Here is a 19,904-nt window from a genome sequence, read left to right on the forward strand (position 1 = left end):
GAAGAGTGATATGTAGGAAGTGAATTAGGAGACATAGGGGATGAAACAGAGGGAATATCAGAAGGTATATCAGGAGCATAATCAAGATTAGGGTTACATCAATTGGTGTAGGAGGACTAAGGATGTATAAGCCACTCTTGAGTCTACCAATTCCCTTCACCGTACGACTAAAAGGTCCTAAAATAAATGGAAATCGGGGTAGAAAGTAACTGATCAATTTAATTCTCTAGTATATTTAGAAACAGAAAGAAGACTATATTGAAACGGAGGAACATATAGTATAACATTATGTAGAGTTTGTAAAGAGGAAATAGAATAAGATCATCTGCGTGTGATATTGGTATTATCTCCATTAGGCAGCTGGACAGAATTAGGTTTAAGGTCAGATATAAGTGTTGGACAGGACAATTGATTCAAGGATGAAGCCATGTGATTTGTGACTCCAGAATCAACAGGAACTGTTTGAGCTATTGCATTTCTAATTTCACCATACTGCACCTCATCCCTATTAATAATTCACATTCACATTGTGCACTGTCACTGCCTGATTAACATATTCTCCTCTAATTTTATTATTGAATTTGAACCCTAGAGGGCATCCAACAAATTTGTAGCATGACTCCCTCTGATGTCCATTCATGCGGCAAGAGTCACAATACAAGTTTGCATTTCTCTTAGGTCTTATGTTGGAAGTATTAGCTGTAATTAGGGCACTGCTTCCACCTTCCACAGATGCACTTCCCAGAACTCGGTTTCTGTCATCTCTATTTATTAAATTATTTGGCTTTCATCCTGAATGATTATTGAATAAGCTTGATCAAGTGTAGGTATTGAATTCGTTATTAAATTTTGACTCCTTTGAGGTGCATATGTATCATTTCGGCACATCAAAAATTTCATCAACTTTTATTGATGCAGAAATTCACGAAACAACTTGGTTTTCACATCATCACATACAGGAAATGGTATGATTAATTCAAATTCATCCTACAAATCATCTCACATCAAACAGCTAATCTCCCTATCCATTACCTTTGCTGCATTTACCTGATCAAAACGTTCCTAAAACGCTTCTGATACCTTTTGTGCATTCAATGAGTGTACAATTCCTTTTCTAAGCTCCTGTGCAACTAAACTCAAAATCCACGATTGTACTACCGCATTACATAATTCCCATCGATGCAACCAAAAAGAGTGTCAATTGTGTAATTCTTTCTAATACAAGTTCCGTCAATTCCGAGTAATTTTCAGTTACATTCAACAATTGCGGCACAAGCACGATACCTGATGTATCGAAGGGATGTACACAAAGGGGACCACTGCAATCAAGTTGTTGCAAGCTTGCATGTGAAATTCTGACTCTATTTTTAAGAGTATCAATCACCATTTGCAAGAAGAGGAGGTGCAATATGTGAACAACCTTCAAGGCAACGAAACAATTTCCAAGGCCCAAGCCAACAACAATGGCGACCTCAAAACAATCAAGACAATTGGAATTCTAACAACCAAGGAAATTGAAAAAAAATCAAAGAAATGGATCAAGAGAAATTGAGAAGTGAGAAGATATTCGAACTTCCTATTGGTTTTCTTAGATTGTTGTGAGTCTAGCTTTGCTACCATGTTAAAGTGAACACGGTGGCAGCCATTGATGACTTAGGAATCTCGGAGAGAAAAAGAGGTTCGAGAGAAGTTGGAGAAAAAAAGTAGAGAGAGAAAAAGATCTTTTCATTCTAACTAAACCATGTATTTCAAGACAATGTAACTAACTTCTAATCTCTAACTAGCTAGCAGCTAATTACAAAGATCAATGACCAACTCCTTACTACAATCTGCCTATGCTATATATTTCAACAATGTACCACACGTTTGACCAATAAATACCAATCAAAATGTTTAAATGGTACCAGAGCATCAAATGACTTCAAAATATTGGCAGGAGCCAGAATATTTATCTGAATTTCATCATAAGCTGTTGCCATGGTAATTGAAATTTTAGCTACGTGGGTTATAGTAAAGTGGTAAAAACTCCATCCTTAACCAAAGGTCGGGTTTGAACCCTGGGCATGGAGTCACCTATAAGAAGTCTTCTCAGCCAAATAAAGGGAACAGAACACGCTCAGAAATGTATATAAACTGACTATTGAAATCCTCCTTCCAAGTGGTATAAGGTGTATCACCTAATATAAGGAAACGTACACCTACACCAGGTCCAATCAAATAGTGGATGCAGAGCATATATACACTTAAATGATTCTTTAAAAAGATATATTGAAATCTTCCTTTCAATGTAGGGTAAGGTACACCGAAAAAAGGACGCGTACACTAGAAACTCTCAGTCAAATGATGGATAAAGAGGATATACACTCTTAGAAATGATTGGCCGAAAAAAGGACGCGTACACTAGAAACTCTTTCAGTCAAATGATGGATACAGAGGATATATACTCTTAGAAATGATTGAAATCCCTTCAGAAATGTTGAGATACTCCTTTCGACTTGGGATAACATACACTAGGGAAAAGGAAAACCAACACAGGAGAACACCTAACAGGATGGCCCTGGAAATGAAGGCCATCTCCACAAAGCAGATTTACAAAACTAACACATTATATTTTCCGGAGGAATCCACGAACTTCAGTAAGAAAGTTATGCAGATTCTTTCTGAACTTCTGGTAATTTGGCCGATCAAGTGTGGAAGAGAGATTGTTAGAGTTTGTGAGTGATTGCAGTGCATTTGTCAACCTTGTTCTGAAAGCTGGGTCAGACTGGCTCTTTATTAGTTCACTTCCCAACTTCTGCACGAAATGTGAACTTGTTTTATAGGGGTATCACTTTGAGTAATAAAATTTCTACAAAAAATCATTTTAATAAAAAAAGAATTTAATTGTATACTGCTATAAAAAATGTGGATTATACCTGGTATAGACTTTGTTCAGAAAGGATTAATGGAAGAAGAGCATCTGCAGCTGAGCCAACCAGATCAGTGCTGAAATTTATAAATAAATAAATAAAGAGAGAACAAAATACAAGGGCATTGTAACGTCAGAAAAATCTTTGAATGAAATACTAGTGGGCAATGACATCAGATACATTAATTTTCGATTACTATATATTAATCCTGCAATCATTAAATCCTTCTGGCTATGTTTATGTTTTTTGTCCAATTCACCTGTAATCCTGAAAGAGGAGAAACTGTAGTAATGATCGAAGAAATTGGCTCAGAATCCCTTCCTGAAAGTTTCCTGTATGATCCTTGTAACCTGAAGCATGGTGACCTAGCCCCACTTTTCCAGCACATTTCTGCTTATAGTGGAAAGAAGCAAGTCCTTTTACAGCTCTTAGACACAAATCAATGACTTCTGCATCCTGTAATATAAACAACAGAAAACAGTGATCTTCGCTTCTAGCTCTAGTAGTAACATTAGGCATAACACAACTATGGAACTATTTCTTGTAATCATTTAACTAGCATGGTGGACAATTAGACCAACTTAAACGTGAAATGATGCCTAGACTCTCTCAAGCACTTCCCAGCATGAAACAGTATCTAAAACCATGTACCATGGACATCTTATTGTGTGGGAATGTTACCTGACACAGACCAAAATCAAGACTCGCAATGATATGAACAAAAGCTTCTCTGTTTAGCTGTGTAACCATTTCAGGGTACACCTCCAGCATATGTGATAGCAGTGAGAAGTACTACACGGATGAAATCAATTATTGATTTTACAACAGTTTATATACGGTTAATATCAATGCAGGAAAAAAAGGGAAAAGCCTACATCAAGACAAAGCTTGGGGTACTTGAGCAGGTCCAAACTTATCAGAGGGGTAACTATGTGAAGACCCATATATATCACCTGCAATGGAATTTCTTTGAGATTGTTATATAGCATCATGAGGTTGACAGTGTACCTTGGGAGGAAAAATAAAAAGTAACAGAAGAAACTGCATGAAAACCACCTGACATATATTTGTCCCATGAGCCTCAATAGGTTCTGATGAGAAGTCAACCTGCAAATAAAAGTTATATCCAGGTCACCTTACACGTGGAATATACACCAAAGAAAAAGATGAAAAATAACCATGATAAGATAAAGGAGAGTAGAAAACACCAGATCTTTCGAACATAGACTAGCAAGTAATTGGAGTAGAGCACGTAGATCCTTGTATCGTTCGGTATCAGCTTCACTCCGTAAGCTGCTTGAAATGCTCAGAGATATCTGAAGGCACATTGGATCATTCAGGACAACATGTTCTCATTTTCCATAAAACAGAAAATAATTGCAAACACATTGTTATTTATACAAAGGGATGTTGTACTCTGTTGCTGCTTCACTAAGATGGCGTGATGATTGACATACCGGGATGGGGTGCCAAAGGGGTGACCATGGCACTGATGGTTTGGGAAATGCAACAGCAGGGCTGGGAAAAGGGAACAGGTGGAGGGAGCTGTGAAGGGTGCGCAGTTAGGTTGGAAAAATAAAATAAACAGGGAAAGCTTTTATTTGTTTGTGAAATCATAAAGACCAGATTCCAAACTGCCCAACCTGAGAGCAAACAGCTAATGTGTTCCACTTATTGACCAATTGGTCCATGACCACTGGATGCCAAAGTGGAGCGAAAGCTAATGTGTTCCACTGGATGATCTCGTAATTCCTACAGGGTGGAGACGATGGAGTTCGTCAATGGGATATTCATGGACCATCGGACAAATTAAGTGATTCTAATAATCCAGGAACTGAATCTATGTTTATCCTTGAGGTCAGACTAATTTCTGAATCTTGGTCGCATATTTTAAACCCGATTTTTTTTTTTTTAATTTTTTTTTATAATGGTAACAAGTTTTATAAATGAGTAAAATATTTACAAGAGATTGTGTGAGCCACAATCAGACCCCAAAAGATCTGAGACTGCGTAGCCTATTCTGTTCGATTACATTTCTTCTAGCAAATCTAGTAAAGAATGTACATCCTCCATATTGCTCTCTTTGCACCAAAAATGAAATAACAAAAAACGGTTAAGTTTAATTTTCTGGTAAGAGCTAGGCCTATCTTCAAAAACTCTGGCATTCCTTTCCTTCCATATGACCCACCAGATGCAAGCAGGAACTACTTTCCACAATTTCTTCTGTTTAATATTTGCCCCTCCATTGTTCCAGCTACTGAGAAGAGATGCAGTGTTATTGGGCATTGTCCAGGAGATTTCAGCCAAATTAAGATAGTAATGCCAAAGTTGAGTAGTGACCGGACAGTGTATAAAGAGATGGGTATAAAGAGATGGGAAACTGACTCCCCATCTTTGCCACATAGACTACACCTAGCATGTAGCTGGATTCCTCTCCTAATAAGATTATTCTGAGTTAGAACAGCTTCCCTTGCTACTAACCATGTGAAGCATAAGACTTTTGTGGGCGCCCTGAACCTCCAAATTTGTTTCCATGGCTCCTTTAGTATGGTTAGGAGTATTGTTGATGAAATGATAAGCAGATTTCACTGAAAAGGATCCTTATTTGTGACCCTTCCACATTAAAGCATCTTCCGCTTCCGTGAGACCTTGGAAGGCTTCTAAGGTCTCCCAGAAATCTGCCACACTTTGCAACTCCCAGTCATTTAAGTTCCTTCTGAATACAATATTCCACTCATGTGTGGATTTTGCTTCTGCTACTGAAATTCTTGGATTCGCAGCTATAAGTCTGGAAACTGATCTTTCAGAGGAGTGTGCCCAAACCATGTGTCACACCAGAAGAGAACTCCTCTTCCATTTCCAACCTTGATACTAGAGTGATCAGCAATGAACCTCCATTGTCCCCTAATTGTTTTCCATACACCAACTCCATGTGGGGATGATACTGGTTTGGTGCACCAAGGTCCTCCATGGCCATACTTCTCTTGTATCACCCTTCTCCATAAAGTTGTTTCCTCCAAATTATACCTCTATAACCATTTTGCAAGGAGACTGTTGTTCTGCGCCTTTAGGTTTCTGATACCTAAACCACTTGCCTGCTTAGAACACAAAAGAGTATCCCATTTGACTAAGTGAATAGTCTTTTTCTCACTATTTCCTTCCCTGATGAAATTTCTTCTTAGGGAATCAATCTTTTTCCTCATCTTAGTTGGTATTGGGAATAAGGACATCACATAAGAAGGTAGTGCATCTAAGACACTATTCACCAGAGTCACCGTGCCTCCAAGTGACAAGTATTGACTCTTCCATCTTGAAAGTCGTTTTTCACTTCTTTCAATAACCCCTTGCCAGATTTCTTGCGACTTGTTTTTGGAGCCCAAAGGAGGGCCTAGATATTTAGTAGGTAGGTTCTCTATTCCACATTCCAGGATATTAGCCAAATTCTGTATGTTTGGAACTTCATTTACCTGATATAGCTTACTCTTTCCCCAGTAAACATGTAAGCCTGCAACAGCTTCAAAGGTTGTTAATATCAGTCTGAGATGAAGCATCTCTTCTGGTTGAGTTCCCATGAAAATAATAGAGTCATCTGCATATAGGAGATGTGAAATCTCTAGGCTGCAATTTTCTCTATTAGACACCTTGAACCCCTTGATCCAGCCATTTGACTTTGCAATGTTGATCATTTGATTCAGCCCTTCCATTGCCATCAGAAACAAAAAGGGGGATAAAGGATCCCCTTGCCTTAACCTCCTTTGTGAAGAGAAAAAACCTTGGGGTGAGCCATTGATCAAGATAGAGAATTTTACAGTGCTAGGACAGAAACGGATCCAGTTAATCCATTTAGTTCTGAAGCCCATATCAGACATTAGTCTCATAAGGAACTTCCAGTTGACATGGTCGTAGGCCTTCTCTATATCCAGCTTGCATAGAACACCTGGAATTTTGCTTTTGAGTCTCAACCACCTCATTAGCAATAATAGAAGCATCCATGATTTGTCTTCCTTTTATGAAGGCCATTTGATGACCTCCAATGAGCTTGTTAATTACAGTCTTCAGCCTCTCAATTAAGACTTTGGCTATAATCTTGTAAACACTTCCAATCAAGCTAATTGGCCTAAAATCTTTAAGTTCTCTAGCCTCATTCTTCTTTGGGATAAGAGCCACATAGGATGCATTTAAACTCTTCTCAAAGTATTCATTAGAGTGAAAATTCTTCAGGGTCAACATGACATCTTCCTCGACTGTTGGCCAACATTTCTGGAAAAAACCCACGGTGAAGCCATCAAGTCCTAGTGCTTTGTCTGAAGCACAGGACTTGAGGCATTCCACCACTTCCTGTTCTTCAAACTCTCTTCGTAACCATATACTTTCCTCCTCTGTTAAAAAGTTCCTCCTAGCAATTTTGTAATTTGGCCTCCATATTTCAGGTTCAGCATACAACTTCTGATAGAAGTCTATGATTTCCTTCTTGATTTCTTCAGAGTTTGTGGTAGTCTGCCCTTGCACCTCCAGCTTATCAATGTGATTATATCTCCTATGTGCATTAGCCATTTTGTGGAAGAACTTCGTATTCTTGTCACCTTGTTTCAGCCATAAGGTTCCGGACCTTTGCTTCCATGCTGTCTCTTCATGCTTGGCTAACTCCTGAATTTCTAACATGAGGCCAGCCTTTTCCAATAATTCTCCTTCACTGAGAACTGTCTTCCTATTCTCTAGACTGCCATACTCCTTATTCCACTCTTTTAGCTTAGTTTTGAGGAGCTTTAATTTGGTAGCTAGCACAAAATCTAGCCTACCAACAATCACAAAGGAATTCCACCAAGTCTGCTCTTTTGAGGGAAACTCTTCAACATCTAACCACCAATTTTCAAATTTAAAATAAGATTTGTTGAGTTCCCATTTCCCACATTTCAAAGAGATTGGTGCATGATCAGATATTACTTTTGGGAGAAGGCTCTGTCTGATAAAACTAAATTCCCCATCCCACTCCATAGAGAAGAGAAATCTTTCTATTCTAGAAGCACATTCAGGTGACATGGCTCCATGGCTCCAGGTGAATTGGCCCCCCCAGAAGTGGGGGATCAATCAATTCCAGTTCTTCCACAGTTTCTGAAAAATCTGCCATTGCTCTACTATATGAGTTCCTATTTTTCCTTTCATTTGCAAATCTGGTGGTGTTGAAATCACCACATACCACCTAATTTCTATTACATAATCCTTTCATAGCACCCAACTCTAACCAAAGATCTTTTCTTTCCACTTTGCATGGAGCATACACCCCAGTCAAAGCCCATAAGAAACTATCTAACACAGAGCTAAAGTTACAAGTGATAGAATATCTACCCTTTTCAACTAGTTCCCCCTTCCATTCTCTCTTATCCCACATAATTAAAATGCCTCCCCTTGTCCCTTTAGCTTCTAGCTTTATATGATCAATCCACCTACTGCTACCCAGTTGTTCCGCAATACCATCACAATCCCCCTCAATCTTCGTTTCTTGCAGATAGTAAATGTTTGCCCTCCACTCTTTGAAAGCTGATTTTATCAACTTCCTTTTCGCCCCCCCTCTTGCATGGAGCATACACCCCAGTCAAAGCCCATAAGAAACTATCTAACACAGAGCTAAAGTTACAAGTGATAAAATATCAACCTTTTTCAACTAGTTCCCCCTTCTATTCTCTCTTATCCCACATAATTAAGATGCCTCCCCTTGTCCCTTTAGCTTCTAGCTTTATATGATCAATCCACCTACTGCTACCCAGTTGTTTTGCAATACCATCATAGTCCCCCTCAATCTTCGTTTCTTGCAGACAGTAAATGTTTGCCCTCCACTCTTTGAAAGCTGACTTTATCAACTTCCTCCCCTCCCCCCCCCCCCCCCAAAATTAAGACCCTTTACATTCCAGGAAATTATGTGTATCTTCATCAACTTTTAATGAGTAGTTGCCTCCCTCTGTTCCTTGGGATTCCATCTTTGTACTTCACTCCAACCTTCAGATTCTTCCTCTTATAAACTACTCCTAATTTTGGTGAAACCACTGTGCTTTTGTTTTTTGTTTGCATCATTGCTTTCATCTCCTTTTTCCTACCGTCTATCTTCAAGAATAGAGTCATAGCTTCCCATTCGCATCCTTCAAAGCTCACACCGTATGTTTTGCTCATCTTTCCAATGTTTCTTTTGATCCATGCAGGAATATCTAAATCACATGTGGGTGCACCTCAATTGGTTCTGCTATATCGATCTGTTGGTTTTGGACCAATTGCATGTCTGATTCATCAGTAACGCCTTCGCCTTCAGAGAGACAGTCTACAAAGACTGTCTGTGCATCTTCATCCTCTAGGTCACCTTGTATGAAATTAACAAGAGGAAGCTGAGAGTCTAGGTTCTTCCCAACTGGTCCTTCATGTTCCTCTCCCTCTGTGGATGGTGTTGTGTTGAGGATCTGGTTTGCAGATTGTTTGAGAGAGAGAAGAGTTTGTTCCTGAGTTGAGATGCGATCCTCCATTTTCTGTTGTTCTTCAGGGATTGTTTCTGCCACCAGAGTTTTTATTTGTGCAAGAAAACTTTCGAGACTTCCTCCCACAGCATTTAAGTTTAAAGATTTAGGGTTGTCTTGATTTGTGATGATTGGATTGGGCTTAAAATAACCCTTTTCTCCTTCCTTGATTTGATTCTCATTAGGCCCATCTTCAGTTGGCCCAACAAAATCCTTCACTCCCACATGCCTCTCATGTGATTCACTTAGTTGGCTCACCACCCCTCTGTCACCCTTGGAGTGAGGCTCCCTATGAAAACCCACTCCTGGACTAGCAACAGAATTGGGCCCATTCTCCACAAACTTACAAAGCCCCATCCCTTTTCCTTTTGCCCACCCCGGCCCAACATGTTTAAAAACACCCTTAACACCATTGACTACCCCTAGAGAACCACTACCCCTTATAACCGCTGGATTATAAGATGTGTCAGCCTCGACTGTTCCCTCACCAACTTCTATCCCATCACTGTCCTTCTCATCTACCCTACTAATCACCCCTACCCTGTATAGACTAACCACTTCCTCCGATTGCCGGAAGAACACCGGAGTTTCACTCCATACCGGGATTGTAAAAATCAAGCCTTCGTATTCGATCTCAACCTTAGCAGAAATTAATTCCGGTGGTCCTTTAACCTTTAACCGGGCCCATCTCAAATGGTTTCTAAGATCAGTCTCCTCCTCCGTTTCCAACCACCCCCCGCATTTATCGCCGATTATTTTCATCACCTTCTTGTTCCATAGTTGTAGAGGAAGGCCCAAGACTCTAATCCAAGTCCAGTCAAATTTTTTAGTGGTTGGAAAGCACCCGGCCGGTGGACTCCACCACTCCAGCCTGAGTTTACTGTTTTGCCTTTGCCAGCGACCCACCAGAACGTGTTCCGCCAATTTCCTTGAGGGGAATTCAAAAAGGAATTGAACTCCATTCATGTCATATACGTTGAAACCATGAGCAACCTTCCAGGTTTCAGCGGCCCATCTACGAGCATCATTTCTTGTCGGAGGCTCAGCCTGACCAGCAAAACTACCCACCAAGCATCTTTGCAGCATTTCAGATTCATCTGAAGATTTGCCACCATTTATTCTGATCAGATTGTTTGAAGAAGTCGCTGATTGGAGACACTCTTCATCTGTTCTCCATTTGCTCTTATCTAGTGCCTCTTTGTATGATTCTTCTCCAGTTAGTTTCTGTAAATTCCTCCCGTAAGGAACCTTTGTGGCCGATAGAGTACTATTAATGAGATTCTCAATATTCCTAGCATTTTCGTACCACCCTGCATATGGAACATTCTCTGGTAGAACAATAACTGCTATTCTGTGACCCTGTACTGAAATTAAGCATATAAATCTGCCAAATTTATTATATTTAAGAGAGTCATAAATGTATGTGATATGGTCCCTACTCTTCCATGTTTTGAAGATCCTTCCCCTACACATTGAGGCTTCTTTGAGAATTTGACAGACCCACAGAGATAGTTTCCTGCTTAACATCATCTTTCGTTTGACATACTTATTACTTTCCACCCATTCAAACCAACTTTCAGCACCTTCATTGTAAGCTTGAATGTCAAAATATTTCCCCCCTGACCTGAAATAAATCTTATGCTCCATGTAAAAACAAAAGGACGAGATATATAAAAAGGTTGTAGCTTGTAACTGAGAAAGAAAGAAAGGCAAACTCCCCTCCGATGAACGTTCGCCGGAACTATCCTAAAGTCCAGAAGGGACTTTAAGAGTTGCCTCGTAACGCGTGCCTGGGAGCATATTAAGGATGACTGAAGAAACTTAGTCACAAAAAGCAAGTGTATCTGATTAAAGATTTCGAGCCAATCTTCTTTAGGATAATTAAACATAGGGATTGTGGCAATATAATTGCATTTCTGATGTCAATATAATGTAAAGCTTGTTAATGAAAGTAGAATATTTTTGCATATTAATTGTTTTTTTTGCTTAGTTTTACCACAAAAAGAAGGAAAATCGGGGGAATAAATAACCATGAGCACTTAACTACAACGTATCTATCTGCACAAATATGCACATTTAGGCTGGGGTTGGGGATACAAGTAAAAGTGTATTACCTTACATTATTTCCACTTAATAATCAAGTACTTATTTTGTCGTTTTATTCACCTATTATGAACGAAGGGGCACCAGATGGAGATAAGTCAAAGACAAGTAGAACATAAGAAAGAAGAAAACATGGCCGTCAAAGATCAAGATTTGTCCTTATTTCTTTTGAACTTATCAGAAAAAGCAGGCTTATATTTCTAGTACTACCTAGTGTTACTTGTTATCTTGGCTTCGGTCTTCTCTTTTTATCTTGTTGTTGTTACTACTTTACTTCTTTTCATCCTTTCTTTAGCCGAGGGTTTATCGGAAACAACCTTTCTGCCCTTCCAGGGTAGGGGTAAGGCTGCGTACATCTTACCCTCCCCAAACCCCGCTTGTGGGAATTCACTAGGTTTATTGTTGTTGTTGTTATCAGAAAAAGCGGGAGCATAGCTTTGCCAGTTCTTAAAAACAAACTTCCGTATAATTTTGCTTAGTTAGTTGTTGTTGTTGTTGTTGTAATATGTGTAAACTGCATATGGATAAGAAACTGCACTAATAACTCTTCTTTTAGCTTTTTAAGAAATAAGCAAATTTTAAAACAAACTACTACAAAGGAAGACTCCTAAAAAACAAGGAAGAAGCTGTGTAGTGAGCGACCTGAGAGGGCAAGGTAGAGAGGAGAAACGGAGAAGTAGGGACTAAAACGGCTTCTTGGGTGTCTCATTTTAAAAGTTTCAAAAGATCTTTCCTCTATGTGTCAAAATTGAAGAACGCAGAAAAGCGCCAAGGTTTATTGTTGCTACAAGGGAAAAGAGCGAACTTTATTGGAGAAAGGCACAAATAAAAAAATGTATAACCAATGCAAGAAAAATAAATATAAAAACAAACAATTATATGGTCTAAGGAATTCAAAATCCTACACTAAGGTGAACTATATGAGAAAAATATCGTGTCAATTAAGTTAAGAAAACATTTTTATAATCCTGATTATTCAGATGCAAAAATGCTTTGAGCTTCTACTTCAGCTTTACTCACTAGTTTTCATATTCAATACTTCCATATTATTAATCGTAATAAATTCATTGATACTGTTCTGTTAACAACTAACATATCACTCAGTGTTATTGTTTAGTGTCCCCTCTTCAAGATAGAGTTATAGGCTATGAGGTACATGCCATGCCACCTTGATGCCAGCAGTGAGGTACCATAATAGCCTTAAAACAATCGAGATATTAGAACTCATAAAATAAGGGTGAGAAATTAGAATTCATAAAAGATAGCAGTGTGTAATAATCACAATTAATCTTAATTCTGAAACTAAAAGTATACCAAAGTGAAAAAACAACAAATTACTGAACAACATCTACAAATAGCGCACAGCTTATGTGTATTATGTTTGAGTTGACTATGCTTATAAAAACAGAAACTTGTGAATAGAATAACAAGAGATTAAAGGGCAGCCCGGTGTACTAAGCTCCCGCTATGCGCGGGGTCCAGAGAAGGGCCGGACCACAAGGGTCTATTGTACGCAGCCTTACCTTGCGTTTCTGCAAGAGGCTGTTTCCACGGCTCGAACCCACAACCTCCTGGTCACATGGCAGCAACTTTACCAGTTACACCAAGGCTCCCCTTCAAGAAATTGCAATTGTACATAGCTTATGTCACAAAAATAATCCTACATTGTTATTTTTAAATAAAGGTGAGGAAGTTTTGTGTTTTCATCCAACAACTCTACCAATTGAGGACAACAAGGTGGTTTAGTATGAGTCAATTTTGTAACAATTCTCAAAACCTTCCTCTCCATAAAAGACTTGTAAGAAAATAGAGGTTGACAGGTGAAATATATCAGATGTGCAGTTATCTCTTTTAATTCCACTGTTCCACTTTCTATTCTCAGTATGTTATATTCTTGTTTTTTCTCCAATTTACATCTATTTTTCAGACGCTTTTAACATAATTTCCAATATTCAGACTCTGGCGTGTGCCCAAGAATCTAGTTCCAATTACTACAGGATATACTAAAGACACTAACATTAAAGTAAAGAGCAAACTAAAAATATATCAGAAAAAAGGAATTCCTTTAGGCAATAACTTCAGCACTAAACCAGATGAATAATATATATGATCTATATTTTTCTAATACACCAAAAACGCCTCCGCACACATGTTACGATCCGTCAAAATATGCTTTATTTTTGGAGGGTCGGCACACACCCGGCGGCATTTTTGGAGGACCCGAGCAACTTAGCTGATGATTGGTTAGACTCACTAGAATGGTAAGCTTTGCAAAAGAATTTGTAGTTAGATTTACTTAAGCAGCCAAACCCTAATTAATAAAGAACATTTGTTTCTGGTCTGGTGACAAACTTTAGGCTTTATGTTGGAGGTGTAACATTGTAACAATCATGGTTATGAAATAATTATACTTCTTATTACAGGTAAATACCTCTTCCAACTTCTGCTAGAAGAACCGGGTAACATGTTTAAATCGTAGAAAGAGGCAATGATAAAATTACCTTGCCTATATTGTGGGAAGAGTAAAGCTGAAGTAGGCGCATACAGAATTCAACAACAGTAGCCGTTTCACGAGCTTCTAGGTAACTGATTTGCCCATCCACCCAATCAACCACAAATCTGAGTAATAGATACACAACTGTGGACTAAAGAAAACTGGAAGATTAGACAGGCTTATTTTATTGCATCAGAATTCATACAAAGAATGGCGTGGTGATTGATTAAAATCTTTGACATGTTAGGCCAATCATCATCGAGCATCAACTAAAGTTGGAACACTTAATTGGACCGAAAACCAGCACCTAGGTAGAACGAGAAGTTGAGTGAAATATCAAACCCTTTTTTCACCTTTATTGGAAAAATAAGCTTTCTTTGGCCATAAACTCCGAGTTATTAATATATAGTATAGTGGTCCTAATGACTTTGGCATCTTTTTTTACCCTACAAACCAACTGCAAATTTGATTTTCAAGCATTTCTGAAATTGAAGTGTCGTTCCCTGGTTTTTAGCCTTGGCAGTTGCCAGCATCAGAAAGTCTGAAATTGATGAATACCAATCAAAATATAGGTTGGTGCTGGATAAGTATAAGAAAGACCACATGTAACATTTAATCCACACAAGATTTCAATGTGCTGCCAAGGATCAGCAGCTGAAGAGCATATTGAACAGTAAAATGATAACAGGCACTGTTCAAGGTTTTATCTCGATTCCAAGGGGATACAATTTTAGGATGACAATCAAGCAGCACTGGATATCTTGATTAGGTTTAGCAACATGGCAACTCAAGCAACCATATCAACCACATAACTTTCTTGGTATAATGACAACATGAACAGCTTTAGGGGAAGCTCAAAACCAAGCTTCCAAAGCATCTGTTTGAAATCAACAGTTACTATCTCATAGAGTTTATACCTCGTGTTTGTAAACTTCCATAAATGTCAAGAGTGGATTGAGTACTGAATAACCCATCTCATAAATAGCTCTCTGCGATCGAGGTTCTGTTGCACTAGCAGCACCGCGAAGCCGCTCTAACAAGCAACTGACCTATACATTATCAGAGATTTACTAAGAAAATAATTGTCTAAAAGAAATTATTATTTTCCGGACTATTCTTACAAATAAAATAATGTCTGGCTGTTCAGCTACATGTTTTAGATCACTGCGGCTCGAGAGTTCCACCAGATAAGCTGTCATATGGTTTGTCAGATTTCTCACATACCTAAGAACAATTGTAATGACAAGCCATCCGATATTTATAAATTCAACAAGTTAAGAGAAACAAAAATGGAAAAGAAAAAAAAGAACAAACCTCTAGATATATACTTACTGGCTAGAGGCCTCTGGAATTTTCATGCCAGAAGCTGAAAGAACAAGGGTTTGAGCAAGTGAACGCTGTAATGAGACAAAAAGAACAGTTTAAATTGGCTGGAAATAGCAATTTAAAGCGAACCCATGTCTGGTGTAATGGCATATTGGTACATGAAGCTATGTGAACCTACAGAAACATAAGATGCCTGCCCCCACGGTATTGAGAGGAAAAACAACACAAAAAGAGTATAGAAGAGAGAAAGCCCTCCTCAATCCAAGCTCCATAGAATGGAGAAGGCTTTAAGGCCTTCTTTCTCTTCCAATGTAAAAAGATAGCAAAAGCTAAAGTAAGCAGCTTACTTTTCCGAACATATTGTCCCTGCCAAAAAATAAAAAACGAAGCAAGAAGAATGATGCACAAATGTAGCCTAAGACTCCTACATAGGGAACACCTCTTGCACATTGTTGTTAATCAAGTCAATGAGCTTCTTGTACATTTTCACATGGTATCAGAGTCTCTACGATCATGGTAGAAACTCAAATAGTTTCCGCTACTGGGAGGTGGTATCAGCAAATGTATGCCACCCCTGGGCTAATATTTCTTCTTTTGTTCTTCCTTTGGGCACTCAACGACGATCCTCTCTCCTAGAACCGGTGTTTTTAGCTCCAGACCAACTGTTCAAGGTGCCACTCCTCTCTCTAAGATTACGCACCGTTCATCTCTTCGGCAAGGGGCTTTACTACTTTTTATGAGACCGACATCCTCAGTCATTGTTCTGCTAATACAAGTTATGCTGATAAAAGTCTAGAGATTTACAATTGAGAATAGATTTCTTTCGCTATGTAGCGCAAGAACCGCTTTCTTTTTTTGTGCTGTTACCAGCAACTTTCCAGAGGAGAGAATTCTAGCACAGATTTTCTTTTTGGTGATTGTGAAATATTCCAGCGAGATTTAGGTGTGAAACTTTCCATGTTTTCAAAACAATCAAACTCCCCGCTTTTATAAAGGGGCAAGTTAGAATATTAAGAGAATACGTATCTAGATTCATACACGTCAAGATTCACTGTATTTAAATTTCAAAAATCATATAGAATGTTCTATAGAATATCTTAGGATATTCTGCATTCAATTATAGAATGTTTAACTTATTCATATAGGGAATATCACCTTCCATATTATAAGTATCCTAAGACTCCTATGTAAGGAGAACTTCTTGTACATTGTCAATCATGTCAATAAGCTTCTTTTTATTTTCACAAAACAAAATCATAAGCATGGGTTTGATACCTGGTGAGCAGCATTTAGCGAGAATAGAGTTCTTTCACTTGCAAAAGCATTTGCCAGCTCACGCCAAGACTCCTACAGGACAAATAATCAAACTGGGATAAAACAAACATTCCAATCTTTAGTCTTGAATACAAATCCAAGGTGAATTTACTGTTCCAGTATAATGAAATTAAGCCGATCATAAATTCACTCTCTAACCATTTAAATATTTCGAGTGCAACAAATTATCATACAGAATATCTGTTAACAAATGGACCTTGGACTTAACTCAACACCGACTCAACCCCGAAAGCTAGCTCATGAGATGAGTATTGTCCAAGATTATATAAGGAGACCAATTTCTCATTCCACAACTGATGTGGGACTTCTAACACCACTGCACACCTAGGACTGGACATTTGAAGCGTGAACAACAATATGGGAGCCCAACATCGAGTAACCCAAGAATTGGGATGCGTCTGGCTCTAATACTATATAAAGAAATGAAACATACACGGGAGAAAGAATGAGAAAATGTATTGCTTCCTTCTCCTCCTAAGCTATTGGGTGTTTAAACCGTACATGCACCTATCTAAACTAGGAAAGAAATCAAGGTTACATAATAAAATATAAACAATATATCCCTAATTGATTCTACCTAATATACATAATAACAACATCAATACCCTTTATCTTAATCAACATCTCCATTTATTGCAGATGAGATAGGATTAAACAATAATAAACAACTACAGAGATAGGACTAAGAACTAAAATCCCTATTTCACAATTGACTGCCAGAAACATAAGCAATAACAAGAGAAAACATAATTGGTTTGCGGAAGATGCCAATTGCCATGCAGTTTTATTCAGAACCCTTCATGCAAAATTACACCCTACGAGAAACAGAGCCCCCCCCCCCATCAAGGGTTAAAAAATGGAAGCAATACTACTCGTCTTAGGACTCACCAATTCAAGAAGGTGAGCGCAAACATTCTTCCGCCTAACAAGTCCATGAAGCAACTCATGGCAAGTTAGTGCCTATAAGAATGAAAAGAAGTATATCAGAGCTGCTGCAATGAACATCCTCAATAAACAGCAAGAAAATAACAGATCACCCAAAACAACACTAGAGAAGTTCAATCATAGTAGCAAGTACCTTAGATAACACTGATGTGCTGATATTTTTTATCATACTAACAAAGTCTTATTACTGTTTGGGACGGGATGCTCTAATATTAGAGCAGCGATACCCAAATTCACAGACAATTGCCATACATTAATTCTAAAACACCTCATCAACATTTTGAATGTGATACTTGATTGTTTGTAAAATTACTTGGCTTTGAATTACACTTGATGTAAAATTAAGAAATTCACCAAATTTAAGATATTGAAATTTTAGTTTGACGTGATTGCAGAGAGAGAAGAAATAATTTGGATAATAAGTAGTATATAAAAGGAAGAATAAGGAACTTCTTGGATAATAAAGCATTAGGAAATTACCACTTTATAGTCCAAAAGCTGTTTTGACCAGATCATGAATTCCATGAAAATAAGATGTTCTTGGATCACAACTTCCAAGAGAAGCAAACCTATTCATGATTTTATTGATTGATGATAAACTCGAAATTATCTCAAAATAGGTTGTTTTCAGACCTATTTGCAATAACTTGGATAGAAAAAACCTTACATCGCATTATAAAATAGTCACCCAAAAGATGAATGACTTCAAATTGAAATAATATTAAACGAGAATGGTGCAATCACTCCAGTAACGAAGTCTGCAAATTTAGTGATGATTTGTCAAAGTTAAGGATGATTTCAGCTGTTAGCTTTTCCTTCGAAGCTTTGGACAAAGGTGATATTGACATACTGGTCATGTACACATTGCAACGATTGGCTGAGCTAACAAGTCAACTTCAAGCTTTTCTTTTCTTGATGTAATTTTTCACCTCCTCTTTCATATTTTTAATTCAAGGTAATCCTAACTCATTACTGACACAAAGTGTCTTGTACTACCCAATACCTCTCACATGAGCACCTTAGGAATTCGTGCATGGTATTTGGTATTTATTGCTTGCCATCTGTTTTTCCTCTAATTCAAATTGATTTCCAATTTTTCTTGTTCTTTTTAAGCATTGAAAGCCTTAAAATTCTTCTAGCCTACATGACATATTCGACACAATTTGGACAGTAGGGACAGCCGTTGTTAAAATATTAGAAAATGAATGGGAATATCTACATAAGATAACTTAACAATTCACATATACTGTTCAGAACTGCTAGGCCTAGGACCCATATTTTTTATCTCCCATTAGTCTTGCTTTTATATTTTCTAGCTATAACTCCAGTTTTTATATATTAAAAAAAAAGGCATACATTTGAAAGAGACCCTATTGGAATATAAAGAGTGCCCGTTTAAAAGATAGCAGCCCCTCTGTCCCATCTTATAATACTATTACTTTTTTGGGAAATCAAACATTTTTTTCTTATTATGAACTTCTAAAATAATTTTAAAAATTTCAATATGCAGTAATTTTAATGTAGTTTTTGCATATGTAAATTGTTCTTCAAATATAACAAAATTAATTTTAAAAAATTAGACAATTTAATCCTCGTACCTCAACATCGTTCATCCTCCGGGCACAAAATGAGTAGTTTTGTGTTTGAAAACAAATAAGAATTGTTTGTTTTGCTTTTTGAAAAATAAACAAAATCAAATATTCCCTCTGTTTCAATTTATATGACACACTTTGACTCGGCATGGAGTTTAAGAGGAAAAAAAAAAGACCTTTGAAACTTGTAGCCTTTAAACCATAAAGAGTAAAAGCTTTGTGGGGCCATAATATTTGTGTGGCTATAAAAGCTTCTCATTAAGGGTAAAATAGATAAAATGGAAAGTTTAAAGTTAAATTGTTACCAAATATAAAAATGTGTCATTCTTTTTGGAACGGGCTAATAAGAAAAGTGTGTCATATAAATTGAAACGGAAGGAGTAATACTTTTCAAAAACGGTTTAAAAATATTAATACACACGGACCAGTTGGAAGATATAATCACAAAATAATTTCAAGGTTTACATCTGCAGCAAGCCACAAGCAAAGGAAATATACGCTTCACCTTGAGGGGGAGAATTATTTATATTTTGTGATGTAGGAGTATATATTCTATAATTAAGGGCATACATTAAGAAGTATTATGTACATCAATTAAAATCAATTAAGAGAATCAATAGGATATTCAATCTTGTAAATATGTATCACTTCTTATTTTAAAATGTCTACAAATTATTTAAACCCCCAATAGCTTGAGGGA

At 37.6% G+C, this 19,904-nt stretch overlaps 1 protein-coding gene and 1 long non-coding RNA gene across 8 annotated transcripts in view; both read right to left on the minus strand.

Moving 5' to 3' along the window:
* Window positions 1-2,248: 2,248 nt before the first annotated feature.
* LOC107818350 (uncharacterized) overlaps window positions 2,249-19,904 on the minus strand; it is a 65,424-nt gene continuing 47,768 nt past the window's right edge. For 5 of the 7 annotated variants that reach the window (XM_016644347.2, XM_016644353.2, XM_016644350.2 and 2 more), the window contains 13 exons: window positions 17,556-17,627; window positions 16,608-16,679; window positions 15,339-15,403; window positions 15,128-15,230; window positions 14,924-15,055; window positions 14,014-14,157; window positions 4,118-4,225; window positions 3,966-4,016; window positions 3,785-3,862; window positions 3,591-3,701; window positions 3,169-3,365; window positions 2,916-2,985; window positions 2,249-2,794 (listed from right to left, as the gene is read on the minus strand). In XM_016644347.2, the coding sequence (XP_016499833.1) occupies window positions 2,606-2,794; window positions 2,916-2,985; window positions 3,169-3,365; window positions 3,591-3,701; window positions 3,785-3,862; window positions 3,966-4,016; window positions 4,118-4,225; window positions 14,014-14,157; window positions 14,924-15,055; window positions 15,128-15,230; window positions 15,339-15,403; window positions 16,608-16,679; window positions 17,556-17,627 (1,392 nt within the window). In that variant the 3' untranslated portion in view covers window positions 2,249-2,605. The remainder of the gene's footprint in view (window positions 2,795-2,915; window positions 2,986-3,168; window positions 3,366-3,590; window positions 3,702-3,784; window positions 3,863-3,965; window positions 4,017-4,117; window positions 4,226-14,013; window positions 14,158-14,923; window positions 15,056-15,127; window positions 15,231-15,338; window positions 15,404-16,607; window positions 16,680-17,555; window positions 17,628-19,904) is intronic. The other 2 variants (XM_016644352.2, XM_016644351.2) reach the window with 2 other exon arrangements.
* LOC142168746 (uncharacterized) lies at window positions 4,425-10,987 on the minus strand. Its single transcript, XR_012698693.1, has 3 exons — window positions 10,849-10,987; window positions 4,553-4,661; window positions 4,425-4,454 (listed from the first exon to the last, which is right to left on the minus strand). It is a non-coding gene; the product is annotated as an uncharacterized LOC142168746 (long non-coding RNA).

This window comes from Nicotiana tabacum, chromosome 14 (assembly GCF_000715075.1).
Source record: "Nicotiana tabacum cultivar K326 chromosome 14, ASM71507v2, whole genome shotgun sequence".
Taxonomy (NCBI): Eukaryota; Viridiplantae; Streptophyta; class Magnoliopsida; order Solanales; family Solanaceae; genus Nicotiana; species Nicotiana tabacum.